The sequence below is a fragment of the Anabas testudineus genome, chromosome 13 (genome assembly GCF_900324465.2).
Source record: "Anabas testudineus chromosome 13, fAnaTes1.2, whole genome shotgun sequence".
NCBI classification, from domain to species: Eukaryota; Metazoa; Chordata; class Actinopteri; order Anabantiformes; family Anabantidae; genus Anabas; species Anabas testudineus.
The window spans coordinates 17,680,783-17,702,025 of record NC_046622.1 but is presented as its reverse complement, the minus strand read 5'-3'; the positions used below and the strand labels follow the sequence as shown (position 1 = coordinate 17,702,025).

General features: G+C 39.5%; 2 protein-coding genes across 4 annotated transcripts; one reads left to right on the top strand and one right to left on the bottom strand.

Moving 5' to 3' along the window:
- Positions 1-3,081: 3,081 nt before the first annotated feature.
- On the top strand, positions 3,082-14,302 carry tmprss4a (transmembrane serine protease 4a). Of its 2 annotated transcripts, none has more exons than XM_026377421.2 (13): positions 3,082-3,232; positions 9,147-9,198; positions 9,397-9,540; positions 9,996-10,148; positions 10,241-10,367; positions 10,488-10,607; positions 11,263-11,306; positions 11,587-11,749; positions 11,843-12,009; positions 12,186-12,281; positions 12,368-12,510; positions 12,694-12,846; positions 13,077-14,302. In XM_026377421.2, the coding sequence occupies exons 3-13, from the start codon at positions 9,429-9,431 to the stop codon at positions 13,086-13,088; spliced, it is 1,290 nt and encodes a 429-aa protein (XP_026233206.1). In that variant the 5' UTR covers positions 3,082-3,232; positions 9,147-9,198; positions 9,397-9,428; the 3' UTR covers positions 13,089-14,302. The 2 variants fall into 2 exon arrangements, with proteins under 2 accessions (XP_026233206.1, XP_026233198.1); XM_026377413.2 differs by lacking the exon at positions 3,082-3,232 and adding an exon at positions 5,538-6,007.
- Positions 14,303-14,522: 220 nt separating this feature from the next.
- mre11a (MRE11 homolog A, double strand break repair nuclease) lies at positions 14,523-21,173 on the bottom strand. 2 transcript variants are annotated; one of them, XM_026341843.1, is made up of 20 exons: positions 21,128-21,173; positions 20,500-20,575; positions 20,086-20,218; positions 19,808-19,968; positions 19,631-19,718; positions 19,374-19,515; positions 19,166-19,280; positions 18,265-18,450; positions 17,992-18,163; positions 17,806-17,886; positions 17,595-17,724; positions 17,386-17,486; positions 17,108-17,278; positions 16,971-17,030; positions 16,721-16,895; positions 16,096-16,182; positions 15,817-15,878; positions 15,655-15,716; positions 15,428-15,527; positions 14,523-14,862 (listed from the first exon to the last, which is right to left on the bottom strand). In XM_026341843.1, exons 2-20 carry the CDS (start codon positions 20,517-20,519, stop codon positions 14,821-14,823), a joined length of 2,088 nt encoding a protein of 695 aa, XP_026197628.1. In that variant the 5' UTR covers positions 20,520-20,575; positions 21,128-21,173; the 3' UTR covers positions 14,523-14,820. The 2 variants fall into 2 exon arrangements, with proteins under 2 accessions (XP_026197628.1, XP_026197634.1); XM_026341849.1 differs by lacking the exon at positions 21,128-21,173 and adding an exon at positions 20,902-21,109.
- Between the last annotated feature and the right edge of the window lie 70 nt (positions 21,174-21,243).

Here is a 21,243-nt window from a genome sequence, read left to right as displayed (position 1 = left end):
AGTAAAAACATGTCTGAGTTAGTTTATAAAGTTACAACCCTTAGATTTTCTGTATAATTACAATGTTTTGCTATAAGCTGGTAAAATGTTGTTGCTGAATATGTAGGACGACTGGGTTTCCTTGAAGATCTCCCACTGGTAGAATTTGTCATCACCAAACACATGAAATTACCAGCAATCAATCAATATACGTTAGAACACATCAGGGGAAAGCTGTCACCCAGGACTGAGCAAAAGCAAAAGGTCGCAAACTTTAATATGGAAGCGTTGTGACAAAAGTGAAAGTTTTGAGATGAATTCAGAAAGTTGCTCTCTTTCCTAGAATATGCAGAATATTTAGTAAGACAAACGAAAGTGTATTCACAATACCATTGATCTAACACATATACACAAGTCATGGCAGTCGTGCACTGTTAAAAAAATCATTATTATAGTAGATTAAGACTTAACATAAACCAGTGCAGTAAACATTTGAATAGTGGGTTGCAGTTCTGCTTGAAAAGCCATCCAAGTACCTAAGACGTGTCACGGTTCATCTACGAGATCTTATCAGCTCAGAGTGGCGGAAAATGTTGTGTTTTTTAACCTGTGTGGATGACTCATACTCTGACATCACATGATCTGACTGCTGAATGTGAACCACAAAAGTCTTCGAGACTGCACAGCTTCCTTCCATTTACCAACATGTACCCATGATCTACTGCTTATCTCATACAGATAAACATGTCTACATTCTTGTCCTGTTAAATACTGCTGCTTTGTAGAAATTAAAATATCTTGAACACCCCCACATTCATCTGAAATTTAACTTGCATTTAACTTCCCCTTTCCTTCCACTGCCTGTACGAAGTCAGCATTATTGTTTTCCTTCATTTCATTACTCACTCACTGACTTATTTTAGCTGTTGAGACTTGTTTTCTAGAATCCTGACACATTTGCTAAAATTAATTCATGAATACTGGAGAGAAAGTTCCTATGACCCTGTCAAGCTGAAGAACAGGTCAAACTGAAATCCCTTCTCGGCATATGGAGGCATAGAAATTAGGCCTGGCTTCTCAAATATCTGTTGATACATGATAATTCCCACTGTTCTCTGTGTGCCTTTTCCTCTGGCACCACTAAAAACCACAGATGTACTTTGTGTTGACGTCCAATTATTAAATATCAGCATACTAACGTGCTAAAAATGGTCAACACAATAAACATTATACCTGCTAAACACCAGTGTGCTTACATTGTCACTGTGAGCATGTTAGCCTGGTGACATTAGTATTTAGTTCAAAGCACTGCAGTATAGAATTACACGACTGCCTTAGCACGGGTGTAGGCTGTGGGCCATTGAATCTTTGTCTTATTCCAGTAAAACAAGAACTTCAGATTTGAGCATGTGAGTTTATTCTTGGCATTTGGTAATAGTATATGTGACAAAGTAATTTACACCTGAAAGTGCCCTTTCTAGGACTGACTGGCAAAGTTGCCACTACACTTGTTCTGCACTGAAGATAAAGAAAATAAGGTCAGAACCAGTTTTAAACAAAAACAATGGTAGAAACCTCTATGAAAGTGATGCTGTTCTCTCTGCCACTATACCGCAAAATCAACAACAGTTTAACTTCCTCAACTGTTGCTATGGTTTGCGTTTATGCAGAAGTAAAATTTCAGGAGCAAGGTTTTCTGTTTTCAGGCAGAAATGATAAAGCCCTAAGCAGCTCCTTTAAAAACATACAAGCTACGCCAGCCTGTGAACGGCGACATATTAATGGCTCATGCATAAGCATAAAGAGCAACTATACAGGGGGCTTAACAATTTCTCTCTGTAGTATTTACTAGTATTTACTAGTACTGTATAGTTTACGATTGTATGGAATTTGTAAGTTATAATTTAAACATATTTACATCATGATCAGTGTCATATGTCATTTTTTAATCATTTATCGATTTTTTAGTAGCTCTCCTGTTTCCCCAAAAAACCAATCAAGCTAAATTCCCAGAATGTCAAATAATTCCTTTAAGGTCACACATTCAGTGTCTATCTCCATCATGACAAGCTAACTAGTGGGTGGATCTGTGAAAACACATTAAATAATGACAAAGAAGTCAATTTGCACATGGTCTTTAACTTTTCTATACCTGTGTACAGAATTTCGGTGTGTTTGTGAGGCACATCCCATGAGCCGTAAGCAGACAATGTGTTATTTTCAGGAAAGCTTTTTGGGATTTCTTGGCAACATGACAACAAATTTCCTAGAAAATATTTAATCTTATCGTGGCATCGTCCTGACAAAGTGCCACCGATCTTCCTTTACAGAGATCAAGGTAGTAGTAGACAATCATTGTACAAAGCCCTCTGTCTTTGATGATATCATCTAGGTATCACTATGTCATTACCAGCAGCTTGCTGCTTAAACATGTTGCTATGATGACCTGCAGAACAACTATGCAACTACGGTATAGTTCATGTTTCTCAGCAGTATGACTTCCTTATACTGTAAACCCTTTCATTTAAAATCGGTCATGTGCAGCGTGCAGCAGCCAACATAATAACTCCAATAGAAACACATCACAGTGTTAATTATTTAGACAACCTTGCTTGGCCCACATATTTTGAAATGAAATATGTACAATTTATCACATTCTTTTACTTTATGTTGCATTAAGGAAATGTCCCTTTTAAACACATCTTTAATATATCATGGCTCAGTTGGTAGGGCAGTCAGCAGAAAATATGGATTTATCAAATCAGACTGGAACTGCCTATATTCCTCAGAGTTCAGGGAACATGACATGTGAAGGTGTTAATTATTAACAAGTTATTTGTTAGACTGCCCTTCCTGTAAAGTTCCATAAACTTAATGCTGTATCAAGTTTCACAAAGTGCACACCTGTGTGAACAAAGGAGGGTTTGGGTGCCCTGACTGGTGGGGTGATGGTTTCGTAGTTTTGATGGTCAACTGAGGGGGTGTGAGTGTGAGAACAGGGGGAGAAAGAGATAGGGAGAGAGAGAGAGGGAGAGAGGGAGGGAGGGAGGGAGGGAGAGACAGAGACAGATAAGTTGTTTGCAGTAGAATTGGAGGGCAGACGGCTGGGATGTTAGATCTCAGGAGGGTGGTCCCTTTCGGAACAAGAAAAGTTAGTCAAGGAGCTCCCGAGAGAAAGTGAATTTGTGACTCTTGGATTGCTTTTGCCCACTAGCCTGAGCTTCAAAGAGACATAGAGACGGCTGCTTTACAGGTGAGGAAGAGGGAAACTGTGTGAGGGGTCTGTTTTTCTTGGGGAACGTGTGGTAAATTACGTGATCAGCCTTTAAAGCAGAATCTTAAGCTAAATGTTCTGAATGTGTCAAATTCAGTTTTAAATGGAGAATAATTACTTAAGTAAAGCATCATTGGCTGTTTTAAACACATTTGTGTTCTAATGTGAACTGCAGTTGTTTATCACAGTCATGTTTATTGATATATTTGTTTATTGGTTAGGACAGAGTACAGATCGGAATTTTATCTGTTAATGTATAAACCATCTGTACTACAAACTATTCAGGGAGTCAGGAGTCCATTTAGTTGCCCTTGAACTTAACATGGACTCATTATCAAAAAAAAAAAAAATTCATCAGCTGAAATCAGCAGCTGTTTGACAAAAAAAAGAAGAAGAAGAAAAATAATGACTAGATTAATTACATCAGTCTGATGAAGGGACTGTGTTAAGCTGTCATGGTGCGAGAGCTGATTATGAACAAAAAGAAGCAAGATGACGAAGCAGAACAATGAAGGCCTAGAGGCAAATTAGGGCGTCCAATAGAACACAATAGTGTATCTCATCTTCCCTTTTACAACATGTGCAAACATTCAGAAAGCCTTTATCCAACAGTGTCAGGTTAGCATCAAACTGGATAAACGTGACAGCAGAATGGGATTTACGGTGTAAACTCTGTGTGCTATATTAAAGGGAATGGAAAATGGGTCATTTACGGACAGTCCACACACTGGATTACAACGTTGGATACAGTTTCTTTTCATATTTCATCTCTTGTCAAACTGGTATGCATATGACCCTAAATGAGTTTTAAGTAAGTCGGCTAGGTAAACACAAAACGTCATACCAGGGTGGAGGCGCTAAATGTCTTGCCAACCTCATGGCAACCAGGAGATCAACAGGTTTACTACAAAGAAACGGATCCTGTTTTGGCCCCGCCCACTGTCCACTTAAATGTATATTTAACTATTTTAACATCGATCCTGAAAGTCCAACGTCCACGTTTTCCTGAGGAAACATGGCCTCGAGGTGAGCTTTAAGGTTCACTGCATTTAACAGTGCAGGTCAAGTGACACAATCAGCTATGGCTGATAACAATAGCTCTTTCTCTTCACTTAACCATATCATATGTTTTTTCTCACACTCCGTATCAACCTTTTTTTGGCTCCACAGTTGTCAATGCTTAGTGGCCCGTAGCCTTCACAGTGGTTTATTCTTAAAAAACACTGACCTAATGACCACAGCGGTAACGCAGGAAATGGCAGCTGTATTGTTTTCAAGTGTGGTCAGTGAGTGAGTTTATCGGAGGCAGTGACTGATTCTTGGGTGTTTAAACCCCATAGAAAGCGGTTTTATGATGCATTATTCTATTTTCATTTACACATCTGCGCCGCCTGAAGCATTATTTTCCATATTTACAGCAACTGTAACCATTTCCCTACTCATCAAAGTAGTTGAAGCAGTCAAACATTTCAACCTAACAAGCATTCAGGTCCAGCTGCCATTACTCAGCTTTCTGATAACATCACCTGAATGATAAACCTCAGCAACGTTAGTCCAGCTTGTTTTGCTGAGTCAGGCAAACCGCCAGCTCTGCAGAGCAGGGAGTTGTTCAAAAGCTACCATTTTGACTAAAATACTGTTTACTGGGTTCAGCTTGAGAAAGTCTAGGTTGGAAAACATGAATATAATTATTTCTTTATAGCAAACATCTGAAGAAAGATTTGAATACCTAACAATAATAACATTATTGTTAGGTATTTACCATTAATAACATTAATCCTAGAACCTTTTTTTTTTCTAATGCCAACACTGAAAATAACTAATTGACAGTAACCACATGTGTAATTTTGTAGTCCTTCATTTGGTTCTCAGCCAGATAAAACACATTAACATTACTACATAACACACAAAATGACTAAGATCTTCGAGACTTTGTTAAGAAAATCAAACTCAACTTGTAACCTTGGACAATATTTTTTGGTTTCTTCAAACCATGTCACTGTTGGTATCGTTCTCATTCTGTGGTCATACCAGCGTGCTGGCAATCGTGTTGGCACAGTAAGCTCCTCACAGCTGATAGCATGGCTGTAGACTCTGCACTCAGTGCATCGCTCATATTTTGGTTATGACGTGGTCTGACTAGTCATAGTCTAACGCCATACAGGAACTTCTGGTTGATACTGAGACTTCTCATTAGACTTTCAAAGCAGCACAGGTAAAAAAAAAAAAAAACGCATACACGCCTAAGCCTCAGGGCATGTCATGCTCCTGCACACACACCACCCCAATGACAACTTGTGTGAGGCTTGAGGGGAGAGAAAGAGGGATAAGAAGAGAGAGACAGAGAGAGATAGAGAGAGAAAGGGAGGGTTCAAGTGTCAAGTTACCTACAATGCTGTAGCTTTGTCACCAGCGCTTGGTGATTCAAAAATCGTTTTCTTCAAATCCAGGTACACACCACCAGTCTTTCTTACAGCCTTTGGGTTACGGAGAGGGGCAGGTCAGACACCTTTCAAGTGGGATTGAGTTACACTGCTGGAGAAAGCAAAGGAGAGCACAAGCGAGATTGGATCCAACCAAGTTGTGTACTTTTGGAGCAGTGTAGGGTGAGAGGTAGAGGACGAAGGGCATACAGGAGACAGTAAGTTTGTCCGAAGTCCTACCTACAGGGAGGGAGGGACAGTGCTTACTCTCTGCTCTTTCTCGGATGAGGTGCATCTGGGTTTTGCCAAGAGAGACAACTACATCATGTTGGTGAGTGCAAACGGGGGGTGAAATGTACTCTGCTATATACTCTGCTTGCGTACATTTGTTCAGCCAACTTCACAGGCATGTTACCGAAAGAGAGCGTGCCCTGCCCTGAAATGTGTAAATCAAAACAAAGGTGTGTGATCAGCGCCAGCTTCTCATATACACATAGGAACATTTTAGGTTCAAAATGATCCTGCTGATTTAGTTTGACTTGGTTTTGACTTTATTTTACCTCTAGGCGATTCTAATTGATGCTGTGGTAAACCTTTTCAGTAGGTGTGTGTACTTCATGTGTGCACAATCTACCTAACTGTATGGATGTGCACCTAGATGTGTTACTACAGCCTACAATAACTAAGTACAGGTTAAAGGGAGCATCTTTACTCATACAAATGTTTATGTGTATGCCTTTAAATACAGTGTGTATTTTATATACATGTGGACAGCACAAGTTTAGTTCTCATCCTGGGGTTCATCCAACATATCAGATATTGTTTCTCACAAGCCTTTTGTGAATGATTTAGTTTAAAGAAACATAATCTACCAAGATGGAGATTGTGTAAAAAGAAACACCTCATTTGAACAAAAGGTTTCGCTACGTCAGGCTTTTATTTGTTAGGGATGACCCAGTTACACTTTTTTACTGGAACTGTTCCCACAAACAATGGATTTTCTGGCAAGACTCCACCATACATGCCAGTCAGACATAATAGAAATAAAGAAATAATAATCAAACTGGTAAGTTAGCTTAGTTGCTTTACCATGATGTCATACATCACTGTTTGATAAAACGCAACCAGATTAGTCTGTTATGCATTTGTCCTGGCAACATGTTTTTCTTTAACCATCTTTCTGGTTTTACAGGTTTGACAGATAGATACATACTAATCCCAGTAGGAAAACTCTGGTGTTGCAGCAGCCATTACACAGAGAAACATACACGCACAGAAGACAATATGAATAATGCAGAAAAAATGCAAATCTAAACATGTCAAACAGAAACTAAATTCTTCTAGCTAATCTTTAGGTTACATACAGTTGTCAAATCTGTAAATCCATAGAACAAAACAGGAAAACTACTGAATACAGAATGTGTAGTTGTATGTTGACATGAAGAAATGCTAATACAATATAATACAATACAATGAAGCTGGTCACCAGCGATGGTGAAACTGTTGGAGCAGAGCTCTCCACTGTCTGAATATAGTCATTGTACAGAGCGATGGCTGTTGGCAGGAATGACTTCCTGTACCTTTCCTTATCACAGCGGAGCTGCTGAAGTCTCTGACTAAAGCTGCTCCGCAGTTTGACCAGCAGGCTGTGGAGAGGATGTGTGCTGCTTTCCATGATGTTCAACAGCTTGTTCGACATCCTCCTCTGCAGTAAAGTCTGCTCCCTGAATTTATGTGACAGTTTGCTTAGATGTGGATGTTGAACTCTTTCTTTGGAGCCATTATGGCAGAATGGTTTTATGCAAAGGTGGGGATTTACCAAATACTTAAAAAGCAGAAGTTATGTGTTTTTTTTTTTTTGTTTTTTTTTTTTTTGGCAATTCCTCATTTAGTCACCAAAGATTTTGCCCCACTTTTTTTTTTTTTTTACTAATGTATCAACTAACACGCAGAACTACTCAAACATGTAAACACACTTTTCTTTTCAACTCAGAACAGATTGTGTGCAGATGTTTCACTGGTACTGTAGATACTGTAGTTGCAGTTCAAACAATTAATGAAAAGCTGTGAGTACCAGCCAAATTAAGAACAGGTAGAAAGTGTGAAATGGGTCCTCAAGCTTTCAGTCACTCATCAGAGGTGTTCCCTTTCGATGAATAAAAGCACACCAACCACCACTGCCAACTACAGAAGATGCACCGAAAGTAGCATACAGCAAGTGAAAGTGCCACAACATAAATGACCCAGGAAACGAGTTTGGATTGAAACATGTCACTCCTACTTGAAAATGTGGTGGCAATAGCAGCGATTCATGAAACAAGTGAGCTCCTTGAAAAACAAATAATATTATATAAAGACTGGCATTGCTTTGGAAAATAATAAAGTCTTCTTTGACATTGTATAATAGAAGAACTTGTAATTAGTGACACTACATTTATGCGATGGATGCACACACCTATAATCTCCTCCTGAATTTCTGGAGGTACTGTATTTACAGAGATGGTTGGAAAACACAAGCAAACATGCAAAGATACAAACGAGAGAGGTTTGGTAGTTCGGTATTGAGCTGGTACCCTAATACAGGAAGTGAGCTTTTTTTAGTAGAGGGTCTCAACCACCACATTCGAGCGCTTGTGCCATATATGCAAATCTTTCTGAAGCTATGCATAAACCCCAGATAAGAGTGAATGAGGAGTTCAAATGGTACCACATTAGACACACTGATACACAGATAAGTCTTTGGGATTTAATTTAGCAAGTGTTTGTGTTAAAACAGTGAGTGGTGAACAGATATGGACAGTATCACTTGAAGTCAATGATGAATAAGGCCGACGAACTATTCTAAGCTTTTACTACTTTCCATCTGTCAAAAGGTCACAGCTAATTTTAAGCAGGTGTGGGTTTTTTTTTTTATTATTTTTGGGGCTGCAAAATCAAATCTGGTGAGTTGCAATTTGATTAGAAAATAAAAAGAGATATTTCTGCTGTGCAAAGCACTCAGTATTTTGTTATTATTCCCTCCAAATGAAGGATAGTTTTACCACTCAGACCCACGTAACTGCTGACAAACACAAAGGAGCATTTCTTTCTACCTGTATTGAGTCTTATCGTAACTGCTGTTGTGCAATTTCAATAAAAGGACTCACATTCAGACAATCTCAGAGAGGTACACCATGTTCCATGTGTGCATGTTTGGTAATCCTTTGTGGCTCCATCCTTTGATACGCATTGTATTATAAACCTGTTTTACACATGGCTTACGATTCCCGTATTTGGACAGATGGATATGCTCAATGACTGTAAACCTGAACAATCACCTGGGAGTTAACACAAACAAAGTTGCACACAGGTTTACAACATAACAAACCTACACCTCATCCTAGACACCACATCATGTTTCTCTCAAGCCTGTGCAATATTTAACGCCTGTGCTCCCCTTGTCTTATATGTCTTTGTTGTCATTTCCATAGAGAAACGAGCTGCATCAGGAAAGCACTCTACCATTGAATCGCACCCAGGCAGGTAAGCTGTTGGCTGGCGCTCATTTTAATATGTGTTGCTGCATTAATGACAGATTTTTACTGTGAAAAAACTGGAAACTGCATTTGGTACAGACCTCGTTTCTCCCCTTGACTATTTATTTCCTTCCAGTATGCTTTGCGATGTCTATGACCTGATCTCGCTTGTTTATTGTTGTACCTGCTATGTGTCTCTTCAAAGTGGTTCCACAGCCAGGTCGTCACAGAAGGCCCATGACGGCTCCAAAGACTCAGAAACGCAAGGCGTGCCAGTGGAAGAGACCTTTGCTGATTGTCCTGACAGTTGTGTTTATACTGGGCATACTGGGCCTTGCAATATACTTCAGTAAGTCAACATGTTGTTTTTATGAATAATCAGAAAATAGGTTTGTAAGCAGATTTTGGAATCCACTCCGGTGTAAAGATTGTGGTTTTTCATATGCACCAAATCTTTCACTTTCATCATTCAAATACAAGACTGCTATTTTAAAAGTGGGTCTTACACAGAGTTAAGGCTGTAACTGGGGTATATCCTTTCACAATAACTAACATACAATACCACAAATCCAAACACGTTTCACAGTACGGTACAGTGTGTTTTAGATGAGACTTCAACATTGAGGGACATGCTCTCTGTTCTGGGCTGTGGTTATCTTACATACCAGTATTATGTTGCAGAAAATCTCCTAAAAAAACAGGTTGTTGGAAATACTGGGAAAACGTACTGTCAATCATCCCAACTGCTTTTCTAACCTGTGGTTTCACTCCTCTCCTCCAATGTGCCACTCCCTTTCCCATCAGTTAAGGAGCTGATAGACAGCAAATACTTCTTCTGTACGAGTTCGGTGAAGTTTATTCCAATAGACAAAGCCTGTGACGGTGTAAGAGACTGTGCCGGGGGAGAGGATGAAACTACCTGTGTGTCGAGCTTCACGGTGAACACTACATTTCCAGGTAAAGCAAACACGTGACCCTTCGTTGCTTTGTCATCGCTGCAGCAAAAACCAAAGCTTGAAAAGCGACTCCTCTTTTCTCCTTCCCTCCAGTGCGTCTCACGACAGATCAGCACATACTGCAGGTGTACAGCCCTGACGCAGGCTGGAGGAGTGTGTGTGGTGACAGCTGGACTGACCAGCACACACAGACAGCATGTAATCAGCTGGGATACACATAGTGAGTGTACCGACCATGGCCATCAGTAAATGAGATTAGATCACTGACATAGATTGTGATGTAAATAGTCTGGACTGTAAAACCTGAAATCAAGCCTAACCAGCTCTCCTGTCTTAACAGTAAACCTCTTAGCACGAACGTCCCAGTGAACTCGTTAGCGTCTTTCCTGAAGACTGGTCCTTTCACCGCTGTCAGGCCTGGAACTGGGACCACACCCACACATCAGGCTACCACTGACCGGTATGAAGACAACACATTTACCATTCATTGTAACCTCGCTGCATTTATTTGTCATTGCTAAACCTGTCTGACAGTAAGAAAAACAGCTCTGCTAAGAAATCCTTTACTGTGTATTGTTGAGTTTATTGTTACTTTCATGTCATCTATTCTCAGCATTATCAGTTTTATTATCAGTTGCAGACTGACAAAGGGTTCAGTCATAGCTGATTTCACCCTCAACTAAAACTGGGCATTTCAGTGCAGCATTGTTCTTTTCCACCTTTTTATAGCCTTATGCGTTTTGTTTTCATTTTCACATCAGTGTGTGCCATTTTCATGTTTCTTTCAGCGTTTTAACTTTCGCTCTCTCTCTCTCCTGTCTTCCCCTTGTGTGTCTTGTTTATCTCTTAGAGACAGTAGACAGTTTCTCTTTTTATAAAAAAAAAAAACTTTTTAAAAATCCCACAGTTTTCGTTCCTTCTCTGTGTAACGTCCTATGAAAGTTCATAAATGGACAGCTATTGTACTTACACAAAGCAGAACAGAAACAAATGTAAAGTTCAAATGGAGGGGGGGTGAAGTTAGGTCAACATTTGTCTGGGATTTTTGTCTGTTTGTCCATGTGTGTGATACCTACTATAAACCTAAATATATATATTTATATTTTTATCAACAGCCTTGCATGCAGTTCTGGATCTGTGGTGTCTTTGTCCTGTTCAGGTGAGTTGTATGTATAGAAAAGCAACCACCATCACTAACATGGCTGTGCAGCACGTTTGGCAGCACTAACAGGCCGAAGCACGCCTACAACAAGCAGCAGCAGTCTTTGTTAGAAGCTGTCAAACACAATCTCACCTTCACCGTGATCTGTATTCACTGGATTTAAGGCATACAATCAACAAAGACCTAAAATAAAATGAAAAGAGATTAGAAAGAGAAAGAGAACAGAGGGAAGAACATGAACCTTTCAGTTATTAATATAATGTAACTTGTTTCTCAGACTGTGGGCAGGGCCACGCTCAGGACCGTATTGTTGGGGGCACTGATGCTTACATTGAAGACTGGCCGTGGCAGGTCAGCCTGCAGGACAGTGGCCAACACACATGTGGAGGCTCACTGGTGTCACCGCGCTGGGTGGTCACTGCTGCCCACTGTTTTACTGGGTCAGTATAGTTTCAACATATACAATTTATGGCTAAAATTAAATACATAAGTACTCATGCTTCCTCCGTGTTCTTTTTTCTTTGACTATGCAGCAGCAGAAAGGAGCTGAGAAACTGGAGAGTGGTGTCAGGCCAAACAAACATGGTCTCACTAGGAGGTGCCTATGTGGACAAGGTGATAGTGAATGGAGAATATAATGCAGCACGCAATGACTACGACATAGCACTGATAAGACTCAGCAGCCCGATCACAGTGGGAGGTTAGAGTTTACTATACTGCTCATACAAATTAATTGCACGACTTTAAGCTATACTCTATTACCCCCTAGTGTTGTTTTTGTCAAACAGCAACATTTTCTCTAAAGGTCAGACAGTGTCATCACTGAAACTATACTTTTAAAATTGCCACAAATAATTTACTGCCCTCGCTTTCCAGTGAGCCGCAAGCCAGTTTGTCTACCTCCTAATACCTTCGATGTTGCTGCTGGTGCTTCCCTGGTTGTGACTGGCTGGGGATACCTGGAGGAAAATGGTGAGAAACATATACTACTCATCATCACCATCAATATCGGCTGCCATCTCACCACTCACATGTTGCTTTGTTGTTCCGCCCCTCAGGTCATGTTTCCCCTTCACTTCAGATGGCACAAATCAATCTGATAGACCGGGCAAAGTGTTCCAGCCCCACAGTGTATGGTGGTGCCATAACCCCAAGGATGCTCTGTGCCGGGTTCCTGGAGGGAAAAGTGGATGCTTGTCAGGTAAATGAAAACTGATTCCTGTTATAGCACTGCAAACTTTCTTATGTAAATATTATTCTGAAATGCCATTTTATATGTTTTTTTAATTATATATTTATTTTATACTGTTATAAGTATTTGCAGCTCTTCAATATTGGCTGAAATTAATAAAAATATACACGTTGTTGATGTTATACACCTCAGGGGGACAGTGGGGGTCCTTTGGTTTACGTCTCCTCCTCTAAATGGAATCTGGTAGGAGTGGTGAGCTGGGGCGTTGGCTGTGCCCGCCAGGGCAAGCCAGGTGTCTACAGCAACGTGGGAGAGATGCTCAACTGGATCTATACAGTCATTGAGGTAAGACACACACACACACATTCATATATGCACACGTGTTAATAAGGCGACTTATCCGTTCTGTCTGTAGTTTTAAGCTGCACAATGACCATACATCACATCTGTGTTAAGAGGATGAACTTTGCACCTCGTACATATATTTTACCTTCACTGCACTAAGGAGGAGTGAAAATTAGTTATAAAAAAAATTAACAGTTTAATAAATACATGCAACTACTTCATGTTTCCAGAAAAACCCCTGAGGTCCTTCAACGTGACGAGCAGCCATCACAAGACTCCAGACCAGACTGCCGTGTGAAACTAAAAGAAAGATGTTGTTTAAGTGTGGTTGGCATACGAAGAGAGAGAGAAAGGGGAAGTTAAAGATGCATTGCAGAGTTAAATCCAGATGAACTGTTTAACGCAGCAAGCATAAACAATATACTCACACACACAAGCACACGCACACACACACACACACACACACACACACACACACGTATACTGACTTTTCCCAGGTGTTGTTTGTGCCATTTTATGTTGTTAACTCAGGGGAAATATTTATGCAGCTGTCTTGTCGTTGACTTGTCTGGCCTGTTGACTTTTCAAAACAGCATTATCATTTATTGTCAGATGAAAACAGAATATTTAATTACTGCCACAGACGTGAGGGCATCGTAATAACTGTACAAACTGTTTTAACTGTGAACATTTTATCGCCAGGCTGGGCGACCTCACACATAATGTACTTGATTACTATGTGCTTTGTTTTTAAGGATGCAGTACGGAAAACTGCATTGTAAATAGAGGTGACAGAAACATATACTGTACTAATGCCAGCACAGGCCAGTGTGAAGCTGCATGTTAAAGCCACCACCTGTAATTCAATGGATTTCTGGTGCTGATTTGGTTTTAACCTGGTGTGTGTCAGGTAAAAGCACCGTTTACAGTACAGGTTGTGTGCTTGCATCGTACCACAGACTTAACACGAGCACTTTAAGTGGAAACAGAGAATTACTTGACATTGCTGTATATGAAGATGATGAAGTAACTAGTGTAACATTGCATTGAATAAGGCAACTCAAATCACAGTTACGTGTTCATAGAGCTTTTCCATACTGAGTCTCAAAGTGCAATTATATGTCACACTTGCCCTCAGAATAATCTTACCACGACCTAGGTTGTTCAGGAAGATAATTACTGAGTTTTGCTGTCACAGAAAACATGACAATGTCATGTACAATGTAACAGTGTAGTGTGTTGTTTTTAAATTTGATTTTAAATACCTGTAAATAGGTTGTAAATATGATATAGACATGACTTGACATTTGGAACACTTGTTTTGTGTTATACTGATGTTGTGTGAACGTGTATGTGCTAGAAACAGGATCTCCCCTTGTTTCATTTTGTGTCTACTTGGAACAGAACTTGGTGTAAATAAACAATGATGGACAAACAAGTTGTATTGTGCAAGAAAGTTGTCTCAAATATCTGACTTGCTATTCTTCATATCGATTGCTGATCTTATTTTTTAATAATGCAATGCCCTTTTAAGATTTTGACTCCACTGTAACATTTTTTATTGTCCCCCTATGCATTGCACATGTTGATATCACTACATGATGGTAGACCGAGGCATTTTCTGTGAGTCCAGTCATCTATAGATCATAGTCCAAAATCAAAGACAGTTAAACATATGAAAAAAAACTTTTATTTCCTGAATATCAAGTGTACCACAAGATAAAACCAAGCACTGATCAGTAGCAGATGAGGAAATATCAGTACATACAGACAGTGTGTGAAAGTCACCACCACTTGCTTCAGGTTCACCAGAACAGATGCAACTGAACAATGTAATTATTTACTATCAACATCTGGAGGTTCAGTCCTGTAAATATTGAGACATGGACTTTAACACTGCACTGGGTCACCTTCTAATTAGCATTTACAGGAAAATGAACAGTAAGGGGTGTTAAATTATAGATCAACTTGTAGTTATCTCCGTGAACCATGGCTGGGGCCTTTGAAAAGGTTGTCCTGTATCAAGAAAAAAGCAGATGGAAATGGGATTAAAACATTACACCCAGTACTGAGAACTAGTCAATCATAAGTTTTCTCATTTTTGGAAATATATAATAGATTAGATAAGATTAGGTTAACGGTGCAATAGTAGTCCACACGTCACCCTTCACCAGTGGGAAAAAGATACATGCTATGAAATACAGTGGAAGGACAAAGTATGAATTAGGAAGTAAGAATTTAATGGTTTTCTGCATTAATTTGTCATAAAATGTGATCTGATCTCTGATCTAAGTCAAGTATAAACAAATAAAATGTACTTAAAGTAATAACACAAAACAATTTATTGAGAATAACCATAAAAACCTCACAGGGCTAGTGGAGAAAGTATGTCAACCCCTGGAAAATAATTTCCACTAGCACTATGAGGGTTTTATGGTTGTTCTCAACAGAGACATAAACCTCTTATTTCAGGCACATTATATGTGTTAATACTCTTGATTTATTGATAAAGATCAAATCATGTTTAATAAGGTTTACATACATTTGTGCCACTGTATAACATAATGTGATTTTGATTTACCTCATCATCATCATCACTGTCATCAAATGCAACTCCTCTAGATGACTGGCTTTGGCTCTGAGAGCTGTACTTAGTGAAGGATGAAGACGATGCTGCTGGTCTGATGTAGAAAAAAGAAAGAAAACAGTATAATCTGCCTTTTTTCTCAAAGTGGCAGCAATATATTGACGTACAGCATGGATATCTATTTATTTAATTCTCTCCTAAAAAACTGGAAACAAACATACCTTGGAGGAGGACGGGTAGCTTTTGTTACAGGTAAATCTTCATCTGAGTCATCAATAGTCACCTAAAGATGGATGAACCAAGGTTGGAGCCTGGCACAGTTCACATACAAATTAAAAACTAAGGAGCTGTTTGCACTTACTGTGCATGTTTTTTTAACTTACATCATCTGCTGTGTAAGATGCTGTGGTTGCACTGTGAGATCTCTGGGATGGAGCTTGAAATGCTGAACAATGAGGTGTAAAGAAGAGGGGGGAGAGGTGCAATTAAAGGAGGTATCAAAGTGAAAGCTAGTAAGAAATTGAAAGATGAGGAGCAGAAGGGGTGGTAATAAAAAGAAAATCACATAAACTAATAAAGCAGATTCTAAAGACAGATTTCTATCACTCTGTGACATCTCTGTCTGGCATATAGTGTCTCTAGACTTTATCACATTCTCCTACCTTGCATAATGCTTCTGCTTTGGCTTGTTGCTGAGGATTTCTGGGAACGGCCCCGACCTGCTGGCTTTGGTTCAGAGGAGGCTGCACCTTGAATAACAGATGAACAACAATGAAACAAAATTTTCTGATTCAGCATCACTGTATACATTGGTTTATTTTACTAGAATATCATTGTGTTTAAAATGACATCAAAACATAATACCAGGAATAATGATAAACCGACAGGCTTTAAATAAGTTGATTCTGTTTTGACATGATTTCAGTCTGAACCACTACTGCAATAAATTTAACTCAATACAATTAACATTCAAGTGTTATATACTATTAAGAGTTTTGCCTACTTTGTGAGTTTATAGTCTGAAAATTAAACTAATTACAATAAACACTTTTAGATCTTTTGTCTAAGCAGTTGTGTAAATGGTAAAAAAGTTAGAAATGCAAACATAATTATTCTATATTAATCTACAGTACTCCCAATGTGTATTCATGTTTTCCTTAATTATGCATCACAGCGATACTTTATAATCTCTTCTTTAAGGATTTACATTCACTATTTGCTACAGTGTATCTCTCTTTGGGCTCTTATTTTTACTTCATATTTGTGAGAGATAATATGATAACTCACCTCTTCCCCTGCCTCGGCCACCCCGTCCCCTGCCACCTCGGCCCCTACCTCGTGTAGGGGCAGGGATTGGGTCCTCATCGAAGTCCATATTAATGTCAGCTAACTCACTGGATATATCCAGGTCTGCAGGCTGATCACCACGCTCCAACCGATGAGCTCTGGCTCTGTTGATAGCCTGTGAAAGAAAAACTGAGGTTTGACACTGAAACAGATTTAACACATTTAGGGCATGTCTGCATTCCTTACTTACTTCTTTGATGTCATTCTCTTCCTCGGTTGTGTTCTTCTTGGAGTCTCTGAATCGCCGAACCTGGAAATGTACAAATATGCACTCTTACAAAGACATACACATCTGCTACACTTCAAGTGCATGGTCCACCTGCTGACCTCAGTATCTATTTCCTGTTCTGAAGTTACTCCTCTGGCCTGGAGGTGGCGCTGTGTCTTCTCCAGCTGGTAAGTGATCAGCTCCTGGATGGCATCTTTTTCGTCTTTGTCTACAAACTCCTGAATAGCCTTCCCCATGCCCTGCTCAGTCAGCAGAGACAGCTGTACTGTCTGTGAAGGTATGCAAACCCATGTTTCAACAAAGTACACAGTATAAGCAGCATATAGCATTATGACACCAGGTAAAAAAATAAATGTTCAGTTAATTCGCATAATACCTGTTCAGCTGCTTCAAAGTACTGTTTAACCAGGTCCTCCACTCTCAGCCCCTCAGCTGCTGTGGTTTTTAACAGCTTGCTGTAGTCAATGTTGACCTCATCTACAAAGCGCACAGATTAGAGCGCAATCAAACATACAACATTGTACATAACTCTAAAATCCAGTGTACAGTACAGGTCCAAAACTGTGTATTTAGTCTGTGCCAGACCTTTGATGTCTTCCTTTTGCTCACGGCGTCTGACAAAGTGAATGATATCTTTTGGGTTGGCCAGGCAGTCCACAAACTTTTGACTGAAGCGAGCAGTGTTGAACGTTTCAAAACCACCGCTGTAGTCCACCTAGGGAGGGCAATGAATGTTGAATCTGAACATGTTTAAATTTAAACATGGGTGCACGTGCTGCAAGTGTGTCCATCTTACTCTCAGCCGAATAAGAGGTTTCTCAGGGGTGAGCGGGCATCCAAGTCTTTCCCTTTCAGCTTCTTCTAACATCTCTGTGACCTATAGAAAGACATGAGGAGACAGATAAGGGGCAGGAAGGTTACGACAACTGAGAAACAAGTATTAGATTGGCTCTTTATCTCTAATATTGACTTTAGGTCTTACCTTTGCATAGCACAAGTCCTCCACCTTCTTTGTGACCTGAGGTGTGTCGGGTGTGAAACGGTCTTGATAGTCTGCCAGCACCACATCTTGAATGAAGAACTGACGCACTGTCTTTAGAGGGATCTTCTGCAGGTTCATCTTACGACCCTTTACCCTGAGTAGCCCTATATGCCTACACACACACAGACACAAACAGAGGGGTTTCTGCTAGCTTAAAACTTGAAAACACACACATTATAACATGTACTGTACAGTGTGCATGTATTTGTGTACTTCTTTCTAGCCTCTCCAGGGGACAGGGAGGTGGCTACAGAGCTGCCAGGCTGTGTCACATAGAAGAGCTGTTGTTCATTTCTGGTTGGTGTTATCAAACACTCATGCTCGTGTCCCCACACTACTAAGTCTAGGAAGTCATCAAGGAACTGCTCAGGAATGTAATTAGTAGGACCGTGCTTACTCCTAAAAAGAAACAAACAAACAAAAAAAACCCAGATTCAGGGGTGAAGGTGTAGGTGTTTAAAGCTTAAAATGACTGACTTAGTTGGATGAGAATAGAGGAGAAATGTGCTAATACTTGTTAACTTCTTGTTCACTCTCTGCCATAACATCCCCACTTACATGCTGTATTCTGATATATAAGATATATATACCTTCCTTTGACATCTGTCATTAAGTGTCTATAGTAGAACATGATGCAATGGGTTAGATTTAAACCCTTTAGAGATGAGAACGTTTTTGCTGAATTCTATCATTTTTCTTTAACTGTTTATAATCACAAAAGCTATAAGGTACGTATTCTTTTCAATGGTGTCACTGAAAAGCAAACACTCTGAATCTTCAGGTAACATCTCTAATTTACTTCTGGATCTAAAACAGATTAGTTGGTGAAGAGTAAAAAGAAAAAAATATGCATTGTTATATTCCTTTTTCCTTTTATATCTTATATCAAGCCTGTAAATAGCAAACAGGTAAGCTGGTCTCACTGCTGTGTGTGTATTATAAAACACAATACACACACAGCAACACATATCAACAGATGTTGTACATCCTACAATAAAAGGACAAAGGCAACCACAAGCTGTCAAATGAGATAAAACACTAGTCATTAAAACAATATTGAGAATATTCATATTCTCTAATAATTCTCAGAGTGCAGGCACTTGTAGACACTCACCTGTTCTGGTGAATGGTGAAGAGGTTAAACCAATCATCTTGGTCTTCTTTGGGACGAAGCATAGTTACCTGATTGTTGACAAACATCCTGTACAGGCGTTCATCTGGGATAGAACCTACACATACAAACACAACATTAAAACCAAATTCATATGTTTACTAATTCACAAAGAAAACATACTGACAAAGATCACACACAACACACTTACCAAGACCATATAAAGCCAGCTTGGTGTTGCCTTTCTGCATGAGGATAGGACTAATTTCTATCCTCTCTACTGACTGGGAATGACCAAAGTGATTGACAAGACCAGCAGCACATAGCAGATCCAATGCACACAAACCTTCAGCCTTGGTGAGAAAAAGACATTAAATGAAAATAAGCAGATACACAAGGATTTTTAGTACAGAGAAATGCATGTGAGTGTCTGTTAGAATATTTTCTCTTACAGTGGAAGCAACTCACCCCAGTTGGGTCATCGTGGTTGCCGTGGATGCTGAACACAGGAATAGAGATGTTCAGGTTTTCATCCTGATAGTTAACCCAGGGGAACCTACAACACATTGGTACATTTAAAGTATAATATTAAAAGATTCATTCAACAAGAATCACTAATAATGATTACACGACAGAGAAACTGACTGCGTGGTGTTGAAGTTGACAGTCTGGTCACTGAGAATGTTGAACTGTATCGGCGAGTCTCCCATGCAATATTTTCTCAACATAGTTATGCAGTTGTGGAGGCATTTGCGTGATGGCTTGTTCTCATGAAACAAATCCCCACCCAGCAGAATAAAATCTACCTGCAAGCAAACAAATATGCAAAAAGATAACAGGGGGAATTTAGTGATTTTAAGCAGACACAGATAAACATGAATCTGATTGGATATTGAATTATCTATTTGACTCTCATACAATACCTGATTTGTCTTGGCACATTTCAGGATCTCATTCAATGTATTGTTTGTGTCATTGCCACGGATGGCGTCCTTCTCGAGATAACCCAGGTGAACATCTGTAGCAATCAGGATCTTGAATGTATCCTCATCGTCCCTAGAAAAATAGCACACAATACAGGCATTTATCTAAAAATGGTTAACACATTAGACTCTGCTTTGGATTTCCTGAGCATAAACATCATTCATTCTAATGCGGCTGCATAGTGAATGGGTAAAATCGCCACCCTGCATCCGGGAGACTGGGGTCTTTGGATGAAAGTGTCTGCTAAATGTAAATGTAAACATTCTTAAAGAGAAAATTTCACTAATAATCCACAATCACAATAGATTCATTTTATACATTTATAATAAGAGTAATATTTTAGAAAGACTCACATGGTGTTCTCTGAGGACATGATGTCGTAGGTAAATGAGAGCTCTGTTTACACTGGACAGGTGATGAGCACTTCTCCTACAGAGAACATGAACATCTGTCAAAACATGCATTGGTGGTAAACTGCAGAAATACACAAATACTATTGTGTAAATACTAATACAAATACAATACAAAACTAAGACAACTCCACACAAGCATTACTGATTTCCTTGAATAGAAGACATGTTTATAACTGGGCTCACAAAACAGTAATGCAAAGTAACACTTATTGATACAATAACGTTACAACGCACTGCACTATGTTATGTGATAGCTAGCTAGCTAACTAATAATGCGTTAGTAACGCAGTTAGTTGTCTAACATTAAACCAGTCACTGAATGGTAGGTTAAGTTATTATTACTGCCAGAACAGGATGGTGAGTTAGCTGTTAGTTAGCTTTCACTTATACTAGAAGCTCACGAGTCCAAAGTTCCATATACTCATAAACACTACGTAAACGCAAGTTTACATATTGGCTACGATTTATAAGCCTGCTCCGTGTTACATATGCCTAAGTAACACAGAGCATTTGTCGTGAATGCTTCTAAGTTAAAGTAAAACGTGGATAAACATAGTTTTCGACCCACCTCCTCTGAAGTCCCAGAACTCACCTAAAATCCCGGCAAGTCTTGCAAACCCTCTGCCCACCCCCTACGAGAGGCTTCGAGTTAATGTAGTTTTACCAGGAAGCGTTGCCGTTTCA

What these genes read in the sequence shown, in the direction of transcription:
- tmprss4a (XM_026377413.2), top strand. An exon ending in GGGCCTTGCAATATACTTCA is followed by an intron (nt 9,541 to 9,995) that starts GTAAGTCAACAT and finishes CTTTCCCATCAG; the next exon opens with TTAAGGAGCTGATAGACAGC. An exon ending in GGTGTCTTTGTCCTGTTCAG is followed by an intron (nt 11,307 to 11,586) that starts GTGAGTTGTATG and finishes CTTGTTTCTCAG; the next exon opens with ACTGTGGGCAGGGCCACGCT.
- mre11a (XM_026341843.1), bottom strand. Translation starts at nt 20,519, where the DNA reads ATGTCCTCAGAGAACACCAT. An exon ending in AACCTCTTATTCGGCTGAGA is followed by an intron (nt 17,725 to 17,805) that starts GTAAGATGGACA and finishes TGCCCTCCCTAG; the next exon opens with GTGGACTACAGCGGTGGTTT. An exon ending in ACTTTGAAGCAGCTGAACAG is followed by an intron (nt 17,279 to 17,385) that starts GTATTATGCGAA and finishes ATACCTTCACAG; the next exon opens with ACAGTACAGCTGTCTCTGCT.